We start from the raw sequence: 11,275 nt of genomic DNA, 5'->3' as shown, positions 1-11,275 counted from the left end.
CTCTGGGCTGATGGCTCAGAGCCTGGAGCCTGTTTCCGATTCTGTGTCTCCCTCTCTCTCTGCCCCTCCCCCGTTCATACTCTGTCTCTGTTCCAAAAATAAATAAACATTGAAAAAAAATTTTTTAACAAATGGCAGCAATAGAGAAAAAGAGAAGACCTGTGCCCATTCAGATGTCTTATTTGAAGTTCTTGAGGGCATAGCAGAATCAAATGATCTTAGGATTGAAATGATGGCATCAAAGTGATTGGGTCAAAATATCCTACAAAGGAAAATTTTTCTGGAAAAAAGTTCTAACCTGAGCTGAGCTGTATATTTGAAGAGCTGGAGAGGAGGAGAAAGAAGATGGCACTCTGGCAGGGGCCATAGCATTAGCAAAGGCCTGATGACTGGGCTGAGTATGGAGCACTTGGGGGATAAGCAAGATGTAGTAGAAAGGGAGCCTGGAATGATTTGCTGGGAATCATATCATCAAGGGTTTGAATAGCAGGGTTTTAATATCTTTGGGGGACCATGGAAGACTGAGGTCTAGGGACATTAGTCAAGTGATCAGATCAAATGGCATGGGCACAGCAATGACTGGCAGATGCAGGCAAGATGGAGCTAAAAAGGGAGACATCTCAGATAGCAAGTCTTCATCCCTCAGAGGCTCTTGCAGTAATTCAGGGCCAAGGTGAAGGCTTTGAGGATAGCCAGCTGGAAATCAGTGGCTTAAATATTGATTCAGTGGGCAAAGTGGCATTCATCATGGGGCTGGTCCCTCAAAGGACCCGTGCCTATGTGCAGGGAACTCATCATTTTCCTATTATATAAATTGATTAGATCATTCAGAGCTGAGACTGATGCCAGGGATTTGCTGCTAATCAAGCTAGAATAACAAGCTGGAGGACAAGGCAGGCCCTTTGCCAACTGGGCAAGGAGCTGGTCCAGAGGCACAGAACACTGCAGCAAAGCACTCTGTCCCTGCCCTGGGATTCTGGGCAAAGAAAGGCCCTGAGGTCTGGCAATGCCCTTCAGCTGCCTCTAGAGGCTTCTAGGGCCGACTCCTGGAATGATACTTCTCAGGGCGTCTGTCAGATACTTCGGTCAAGTGGAACCCAGCCCTGAAGGCCTATGGCTGGGCTGTCCCCCCTGCCTTCAGGAATTTGTAGAGATGGGAGTATCATAGGGAAGACAGAACAAGTTGGGGCAACACCAGTGGAGAGCCCAAGGGAGGCAAAGCCTTGGAAAAAGAGTAATTGAAGGGCATTTTGCAAATAAAGCAATAGTCTGAGAAGGCAATAATCTGTGTTTGCTTAAGTCTCCCACTATGAGATTCTCCCCTTCACGCAAAGATTCCCCTGCCCCTTTCTAATAAGATCATTGCAAAACATGACACGTGCCACCCACAGCCAGAAAGCCTAATTCTGACTATGGTGATGGATCCTCTTCTCATCTGTCCCTCCCTAACACGGAGGGGAGTGCAGTTGGCTCCATCTACAAACTGGAACAGCATTTCTAGGAAGATCCAAGTCTCCAATGTGCCTGGTTTAAGCAAATCAACATCCCAAGTCAGATGCCTTTTAGCTTTCTGCCAGCTTTCCTGCTCCCCACCCACCTCCAGTCTCCATGTGGGGGCATGGGGTCAGAGGTACTTGGTTTCTAAGCAGGGGAATGCTCAGTGAGTGGACTGAGGCTCCTTCAGGAACCACTTTGAGCACCTGGACCCTGAGGGGTCGGACGATGCTGCCACCACTTTTGGTCGACCTTAGCTCAGTGTTTTCTATTGTGGAGGCCAGATAGCTTGGGAAATGGGGTGGGGAAACAGTTCTGCATTTTGCCCCAGGTCACCCACCTAGGGTATTTAAATACAGTTACCATCATTGTTTTTATTTTCTGTATCTGCGTGGATTCATCATCGTCATCGGAAGGGGGCAGAGAAGGGGCTGGCTGCCTGAATAAGGTGGTGTTTCGTCCGTACCTAAGGTGTTCCTCACCACAGAACTTTGTGACCCAGGCCAAACCCGGACTGTGTTCGCGGAGAAGCTCCCGCGGTAGCGCGGAGCACCTGCTGTTTCCCGGGAGCGGCGGGACCAGGGGACGACGATTCCCCGCCCCCGCCACACTCAAAAGCACACCCTTTCCCCGCCCCCCACGCCGGCCTCCTGAGAGCCCTCTAGTGAGCTTCCTATACCCTTCTACCCACCCCACCGCAGCCAGGTTCCTATCCAGACTCCCCGATCCTGGGCTGGAGGGGTAAGGGGGCTGGTGGCAAAAGAAGACCCAGCAGCAGGGTGGGTTTGGACGCCTCCTCCTCCTCCGGTGGCACCTCGATCCCCTGACTCCTCCCCTGTCTCTGTTCCGCAGCGTCCTCGCCCTGTCAGCACTCTGCTTCAGCAACTGTACCTGCCGCTGACTGGGGGAACACAGGAGAAGGAGAAAGGGAAACAGGGTTTGGGGAGCACCGCGCAGCAGGATGACGGGCCTCGCCCCGCGCTGCGGGCCCCGGCAGCCCTAGAGCCGCCCGCCCCCCGGCTGCCGCACCGATGCGCTGTCCGCGGTGCTGACGCCGGCCGCCTGCTAGGTTGGGAAGGGGAGGAGACTCCCTCACTCCCGGGTCTCCAAGAGCCGAGTGACCCCACCCCCATTCCTTCCCAGGCGGGATCATTTCTGCAAAGGAACCCTCAGAGACCTAGCGCTGCGGAAGGATCCAGGAAGAAGAGGGAACTTAAACTTCGGTTGCAGCCCAAGAACCGGGTGTCGGGGGATTCGCGTTGTGTGGCCCCCAACGCCCTGCGACCTCAGGGCACCACCAAGTTGAGCAAAGTTTGGAGGCAGCTTGGAGATAAGAAAGGGATTCCGAAGCCGAAGCTCAGGGAGGGGACGGACGGGGTTCCCCGACAGGGTGGTAGCCAGCACCGCAGTCCGGACACCTGCTTCGGTGCCCCGCATTTAATGCCGCCGGAACGACTGGGAGGCGTCGCAGCAGCCCAACTCCCCACCCCTTCCCTCCCATCCTTATCTCCCCCCCCCCCCCCCGCCTTCAACACCCCGCCCCGGGCGCCGGTGACTCCGCCTCTCCGTGCCGGGCGGCTCTCCGGCTGGAGCTGGAAAGGGAGCGCTTCCCGGGACTCGGCTCGGTTCTGAGGCTCCGAAGCCGACGCCGCCGGCTCAGGCCCGGGGGTGGGAGCTGGACTGCCGGTGCAGCCTGAGCCTGGGAGCCGCCAAGCAGGGAACGCCTCATGGGACGACCCCAGGGGCTCTCTTCGTGCCCTGCTGCGGCGTCCCAGTCTTAGGCTCCCGGGTTCCCCAGCCCGCCCCGCCCGCAGCCCGCGGCCTGTCTGGAGAAGAGTATGAGGCCCGGGGCCCCGCGGACGCCGGCCACAGGGCGGCAGGGGCCTAGCTTCAGACCCCCGCGCCCGAGGGTGGCTGGTGAGGAGCCGCGGGAGCCGGCGAGGCGTCGGGGCGCGGAGAGGAGCGTCCCAGCCCGGGAACCCCAAGGGCCGCGGGACCCGTGTGCGGCCTGAGTGCCAAGGAGGAGGCGGAGGCGAGGCGCCCCGCCGTCCGGGCTCTGGGAGAAGTGGCAAGGGGCTCCGCGGCGGCCCCCGACCCCTGGCCACCATCCTCACGCTTCTGCTCCCGCGGGGGGGATGTCGCGGCCCGGGCCCCGAGCGCCGCCCCGGCCCTGGGGCTGAGCTCCGGACCATGTCCTCCCGCAGCCCCCGGCCCCCGCCCCGCCGCTGCCGCCGCCGCCTGCCGCGCCCCTCCTGCTGCTGCTGCTGCTGCCGACGCTCGCACCTCAACGAGGACACGGGTCGCTTCGTGCTGCTGGCGGCGCTCATCGGCCTCTACCTGGTGGCGGGCGCCACAGTCTTCTCGGCGCTCGAGAGCCCGGGCGAGGCGGAGGCGCGGGCGCGCTGGGGCGCCACGCTGCGCAACTTCAGCGCGGCGCACGGCGTGGCGGAGCCAGAGCTGCGCGCCTTCCTCCGGCACTACGAGGCCGCGCTGGCTGCCGGCGTCCGAGCAGACGCGCTGCGCCCGCGCTGGGACTTCCCTGGCGCCTTCTACTTCGTGGGCACAGTGGTATCCACCATAGGTGAGCAGCGCGCCCCGCGCGCGTCTTTCCTCTCCGCGCCTTTCACCTGCCACCCTTTCTACCGCTCGGCGGCTGGTCTGCGTCCCTCGGCTTCCCCCTTCCCTTCTAATGCCCCACTGCCTAGTTTCGTCTTGCCCTCACCCCTCCGCCGGTCCCCCTCCCCCTGACCCTTCTCTTTCTTAACTGGCTTTCGGCGCGGTAAGTGCCTGGGAGACCCATCTCTGGCGCTCACCCAGCGTTGACTCGCCAGGCAGTACGGCCCAATGGGGAGAACCCTCACCCAGCCACTGGGCTGACCCGCGGCCGCCCGCGCGCTCTAGCGCTTCCCAGCTCCGTAACTTGACCTTTGTGCGCCTCAGTTTTCTCCTCTAAAAGGACTTGTGAGAATAAGCGTCTAGGGCCTTCTATTTCCTTCTATTTCTCACGCCCCCTGGGTCTGTTTCCTCATGCAGATGATTTGGGAAGCCCCCTTTCCCTCCACTCACCACGTTTTTATCTTTTTTTTTTTCTCTCTCTTTTCTTTCTTCTTTTCCACATGTTTTTCTTCAGCATCCTCTAGCCCTTTACCCTGGGGAGGACGAACACTTTCCTTGATCTCCTTCCCACCCGCTACTCCTACAGTCTACACCTCCCCCTCCACCAAAGAAAAGCCCGTTAGACTCTGAGGCCAGGATTTCAGCGCTCTTATTCCGCCCTCCTTCCCACTTGGATTTTCTCCCCCTTCTCCCTCCACCCGCTTCCCAGCTTCTCCTCCAATTTCTTGACCTCTCTCGTTACCTTGCCATCTTTTCCAACCAATAGTGGCACGAAGGGGTAACCGGGTGGGGTGGGGAGGGGGCAGTTTCTCCATACTTTTTATCATTCCTTCTTATGTTTGGTATAAACAGTTCACGGTTTCAGAACCACACAAAATATGATGTGTAAATACTCTTTCAAGCCCCCCACTTCTACTTTCACACCCCCACCCCCATCCCACCAGCCTCTCCTGTAGAGATCTTGGAGCCACTGGCTGCTCAGCACTACACCCCTTCCTTCTTTTTTCTTCTCCTGTCACCCACTTTCCCCATCCCCCCTTTCTGAGGATGCTGGGTGTCATGTGAAACAGACCTCCTCCTCAGTTACTACAGAGTGCAGAATAAATACAGGATTGCCACTTCGGTGAGATTTTGTGTGTGTGTGCTGTCCGCTCCTGCGTTGAGCTCCACGGTGGGAGAGGGCATTTGGCTGGCCATGTCACTAGTCACCCCAAGGCACTATCTCCTGGTGGTAGTTTTGGAGGAGAGGGCTGGTTTCACTGGGTTGAGAAGTGAGGGATTGCATAGACACAACTTCCATGGGTAGGCTCTGGGCTGGTTTTGTATGCCAGCTCAGAGGTGGGCATAGACCAACTGGCCAGTGTAAGCCATCACAGATGGCTGCTGGGAGGCAGAGAAAGACTTCATCCATGTGCAGGATATGAGCAGCTTAGAGATGTCTCTCTGAGTGTATATGTATAGTCTACGAAAGGGCTTCCTTTCCTTCAATGATTTTTCATGTGTCATGCTTCATCTGATTATTTTAAATAGAAATGGCAAATATGGCCCAAGCCCAAAGCACACACAAATTTGGTAAAAATACCTTTTAAAAGCTATATCATGTTGTTATGGTGATTGAAGATATAAAATGACCCCCCTCAAAAAAATCCCCTTGTAAGAGCTGCATCAAGTTGCTATAGCAACTAGAGTTGGTTTTTTTTTTAAGTGCTTTAAAAGTACTAAGGATGCTTAGTCCTAGAGGATGACATCATGCACTCATAGCTCATTACTGATTTGTGCTCTTCCTCTTGGAAACACACCCTTTTTCTTTCTTCCACCTAGAGGCACACCTGTGCACATATTGGATGGCCACAGCATTTCTCTCCCGGTTACATGCTATGGCTTCAGCTTCCTAATGGAACGTACACGCTAAAGGGAGAGGTGTTAGCAGTGTCCTCTTCCCCTACAGGGAGTGAGTCCATCCAAATGGGGCCCCATGCCAGTGACCTGTTGGTCTCTGTGCCTCTCGGATGAGCACCCATCAATTTCTTCATGCACTGCCCAGCCACAGCTTCTAAAGCTTCTCTCAGTCCTTGCACGAAATCAAGTCTGTGTGTTGGCAAATTGTTCCAAGCCCCAGCCTTTAAGCTACTGGCAGGAGTGGCTGTTCTTTAGTCAAGCAGAAAGGAACTATGTTCTCTTTCTTGATTTGTGTTTTCAGATGTAGGCAAGCAGTGTAGGAGGGCTACAGCGAAGCATGTGGCTGTGTTACGAATGACCCAGCACATTGTTTCCAAAATCTGCTGCACGGAGACATTCATCTCTCAGGGGAGCTACACTCAGGGACAGGAACTAGCCTGTGGACAACTTAGCAGTGAACTAGACCTTTGCAGGGATGCCAAGACAGCTACACGAGTAGCAGGATCCACGTGCTGCCATGGCCTGGAGCACTGGTTCAAACTGGTCACTTCTGTCAGATAAGTTCTGCTGAATCCCAAAGTAGCATGGTTGTCATTTCAGCCTTCTCTTGCCAAATATACTTAGATGGGATGTAAGTAAAGGTCTACATACATCAGTTTTTCTTCTGCTTACATCATTTCTTTCCCTTAAATGCCCTGAGTCTTCAGAGACAATTATTATTAGTATTGGTGCTTTTGTGGATTTAGCAGCTCAGGAAGCCACAGCTTGGTCCAAAATGGGCAGTCAGGATTCTCTGCCTGCCACCTCATCCAGTGAAGAGGAAAATTAGCATGCACTCCGTTTTCTCTGATCAGTGGATATCTTGGTATAGATGGTCCATGCAACGGTGGGCATTCCTCTTTTGTGGTGCATGGACCCTGCTAAATGATTCATCTAGATGTTCATATGGACAAATCTTCCTTTATTTATTCTATAAATATTGATGTATTGTGTATGTCAGGCCCGGTGCTACGTTTTGAAAAGTTAAAGCTTATTCTATAAGACACAGGTTAAAGCATATTCCACAGCAGATGGATCATAGCATTTATGGGCAACATATCCTGGCTATTTTCACTAAAGATGATTAGAACAAGGAGGAGACCTTTCGTCCAGTCCCGTGTGGTGCAAAGTTCTAAGGAAATTGTCTCAGGTCACAGTTAATTATATGTTCAGCTGGATCGAGAATTCATGTTGTGCAGTGTTTGGTCTACCAGTTTCATGCATATAAGTGGCGGACACCTTCTTGTTTGAGACTGAAGTATTTAATAATGGGTGTGTGGGGGATGGTCTGACATCAGGGCAGGGCTGGGCAGGAGAACTGGTCTGTTGGTCAGGCCAAGAACTGATTAAGTCCAGAGAACACTTGAATGATCAAACATATGTTAGAGGTCAGACAGATGAGAAGCATCTGGCAGGTCTAAGACAGCTGGGAAGGCAAGAGCCAATACCAAGAAGGTCAGAGACAGGTACTAACAAGTAGGAGACCTTCTGGTGTTTATCAGAATGGTACAGAGATGGAAACCACTTGCTTTCTGCCTTCTTTTGCTCCAGTGTGTGTGTGTGTGTGTGTGTGTGTGTGTGTGTGCGCGCGCGCGCACACACACACACACACACAGGGAAAGGGAAGAAGTGGCAGGAATGGGCTTTCAGCTAGAGGGAGACACACATGTGGCTGTATTTAGGGTTAGATGGAACACCATGATAACATGGAATATTTGTCTGGACATTTGGCTTGAACAGGGCCCCATACCAGAGCTAGGTAGTTTGCAGTGGTATAGACACATGTGTGTCCACATGGTACAGATCCAGTGGGAAAATTTGCCAGTGATTGTTCAGCAGTAGTTGAGGCTGTGTAGGAAGTCAGCCTGAATAGCTCAAGCAAAATACAAATCCACTTTGTGGTCTAAATTATTCATATTGATTGCTTACACTGAACTGAAACCCTGAGTAGTATTATTTCTTTCATTTATGCGATGTGACACATTCCTAAGGGGTTGAAATCAAGTTTGTTTTAATGTGAATGCATTCATTTATTCATTCCTCCATTTAACAAAATCCAAGACAAGTCTAGCTCATCGTAGATCCATGTGTGGCCTTTGGCAGATCATTATCTGCATCTCCTGTGATTACATGAACTCCTCCAGGTAAAGATGGTGGCTTGTGTTCTGTTCGCACTAAACAATATTCTTGGAGGCAGTGCTCTAGCTCAAAGATATTCAAGCAATCCAAAGGGTATTAATCCATCGTTTCACATCCTAAAGGATGTTTTACTGGTTTACTTTGAAAAGATTAAAAGGAAACTCTCTACTGGGGTTTTAATTATGCAACTGCTGTCAGATTTACACATAGGGAAGAACATATTTAAAAGTCTTTCTCAAATGGCAGCTTGATATAAACAGAAATATTTTTGCTTCCTTTTATTAGGTTTGCTGGCAGCGTATTTGAGCTATAAAGTTAAAACCACGCCGCTCTAGACGGGATGGTGTAGGTATAAGAGAGTTGTCACTGTTGACACTGCATAATTTAGCTTGCTACTTTCAGAATTAGGCACACTTAATTATTCAGCCGCGAGATTAGTAACAAGTCCTAACTTTTTTCCTCTTTTTTCACATGGATTTTTAAAACTGTTTTCACTTCAAAGGAAACTAAGACATTATAAGACCGAAATGTCACCGCCACATTTACATTCGGTTTTCTTCTAACATGTATGTAATCCAGCTGGAGGTGGTTCTGATCCCAGGAGGCAAATAACATTACCCAGAAGGAATGGAGCCCCTTTCCTCACTTATTTCCCCCATCAACTATTTTTTATTGAAAGATGGTGCTATGACAGCTTTGAAGGACCTTTAAGGAAACGCATTCTCATCCACACCCATCCGCAGCATCCAGCCCTGACCCCAGCACATGGTGGACACTCGATCATTATTTATTCAGTGAACAAGAGAGCAAATCACTCATAATACAACTGTAGTTCTCTGGCACACCTTTCATAGGGAAAAGAAAGAGAACTGATCTGTGCTAAGCTGCTTCCCTTTTGTTAACATTTTATCATCAGTGTTGTTTCTAGGTTTCCACATAGCCTTCACATGCTAATTTTAGTGGGTGCATAATATTCCATCTGGTTGATGTTCTATAATTTACTACCCCTATTGCTGGGAAGCCGGGTGGTTCCCTGTTTGGGGCTATTTTGAGTAATGCCACAGTGATCATCTTTATGCAGATGGCCTTTTCCTCCTGTAATATCTCCTTGGGTTGAATTCTCAGTGGTGAAATTGCTGAGTCAGTGGATACTGCTGTCTTCGTGGCTTCTGTGGCCAGCCCCTTCCAAGTGAGGGACTGTCTGGTCTCCCCCAAGCTGAGCCTATACCTCTCCATGGCCTGACAGAGACCAGTTATCCAGCTGCTTGTTCCATGGAAACAGGCCACAGACTGCCACTTAGTTTTCTCCAGGATTGCATTCAGTCCCTGGGGCTGAGCCGCCCCTTGAACAAGTCTGTGGCTTCAGCATTTTTAGCCTCCATTGCTTTAATGAGAATTGCTTCCTTTGGGAAGTTCCGGGTGAATGAAGAATGGCAGGAAAGAGGAACAGATGGGAATAGCTGCCAGGCCATCAAAGATGAGAGAGAGGGGTACCTGGAGCCTCTTCCCTCCTGTCCCCTGCACTCCTGGGGACCGTCTCCCACCACTCCTGGGCCGAGCCAGCTGAAGGAGAGCATTCTTCCCCTCAGCCCTGACTGGGCCACAGCCTGGAATGGCCCAAATTGTGCCACAGGAGCAAAGATCTACCCCTCAGGGATCCCAGCTAGACACTACCATAAAAGTCTCCCAAGCATTTAGACCATTTTGCCAACAAAAGCCAACAAGCCTCCCATTATAGAAAACAGACAGTAGCAAAGCTGCTCTGATTGGAGCCCTGCCCGTCAGGCCTACTCTTGGATGCCATGCTCTCCCCAAAAGCTTCTCCGAGGACCCCCTAGAGCTCCTCCAAGACCCGCCTGAAGAGGGCTAATTTAGCCTTGTTCATTTCACGTAAGGTTCAGAGAGGGGGAGAGGTTCCCAAGGTCACACAGCGGGTCAGGGGAACATTTAGCTGTACCTCAGGGAGAAAAGGGAAGAGCTTATAGAAAGGAGAATAGGACATCTCAGGAGCAGCCAAGTCAGTCAGGTGCCTTCGAGGTGTCCTCCAGGGAGAAGCTCCTACTCCATCTGAAGGTGGTCTGTGTTTGAAGGTGGGGTGTGGTGCCCCCAGCCCTGTCATCTACAATGGGACTCTCCTTGCCCCTGTATGGCCGCCTCAGATTCAGAGGAGCTGAGAGACAGAGCAAAAAGCCACTGTGTTCCTGTGGTCACTCCTAGCCCGGGTCTTCCCCAGTCTTCTGACCCTCCCCTGGCTCCTGTCTAGTTCCACTCCCTTCCCCAGGGCCCAAGGGCTGGGACAGGGGATGCCAGCCAGCAGACCGGAATGTGTGTGGGCTGAGGTGGGCACACTGGGCAGTCTCAAGCTCTGACTGCGCTCAGGGGCAGGGGGCAGGATTTCTGTGTAGGGAAGAGTCGGGAGGTGGAGGGGCTTGAGGCTATGAGGACATAGGACTTTCCATGGGATTGAGAAGAGCCTTTCACAGTAGTAGGGGAGGTGCCAGGAGAGAGCAGAGAGAGAATCAAAACCCCCAGGCCCTCAGCCCAAGCCAGCCCTTGGCTGCCACCCTTGCTGTCAGGCTCTGCCCCAGGGAGTTTTGTCCTGAATCTGCCATTCCCAGGCCCGCCTCCAATCTAGCTGTTCCTCACAGCACTCTAGGCTGCCTCTGCTAGCCATCAGTGGTGATGGGGGAGGATGCTCTGGACCCTGTCTGTGAGTGTCACCCCTTCCTTGGGCTTGGCAACCCCAGCTCAGGACTAAGCTCCCAGCTCAGTAGCAGTCAGCGGTGACTGGTGTACTTGTGTCCTTGAAGGATCGAGCTGTGGGGGACCTGCTCTGCTTCCCCTAGATCCCAGAGGACTCACCCCCAGGTGAGCCCAGGATAGAGATGCCAGAATTTTATAATTTCAGGTTTTACTGTATCTGGATACAGTATTGTTGTGCTCACAGTAATACATACTGCAGGGCAGGAAGGCAGAGTAGCACAGAGCAGTGCTTCTCAAACTATAAAGTACATGTGAATCTCTGGTTCTTGTCAACACGCAGGTGTCTGCCCAGTAGGTCTGGAGGAACCTGAGACTCTGCATTCCT

General features: G+C 52.4%; 1 protein-coding gene across 1 annotated transcript in view; it reads left to right on the top strand.

Annotated features, from left to right (window-relative positions):
* The first annotated feature begins 3,083 nt into the window (after positions 1–3,083).
* Positions 3,084–11,275, top strand: part of KCNK12 (potassium two pore domain channel subfamily K member 12) — a 53,919-nt gene continuing 45,727 nt past the window's right edge. Inside the window, exon 1 of the mRNA XM_043603331.1 lies at positions 3,084–4,075. Coding sequence (XP_043459266.1) covers positions 3,685–4,075 — 391 coding nt within the window. The 5' untranslated portion in view covers positions 3,084–3,684. The remainder of the gene's footprint in view (positions 4,076–11,275) is intronic.

The sequence above is a fragment of the Prionailurus bengalensis genome, chromosome A3 (assembly GCF_016509475.1).
Source record: "Prionailurus bengalensis isolate Pbe53 chromosome A3, Fcat_Pben_1.1_paternal_pri, whole genome shotgun sequence".
Classification (NCBI taxonomy): Eukaryota; Metazoa; Chordata; class Mammalia; order Carnivora; family Felidae; genus Prionailurus; species Prionailurus bengalensis.
The sequence above is the reverse complement of the archived record's forward strand: the minus strand, read 5'-3'. Positions and strand labels throughout refer to the sequence as shown.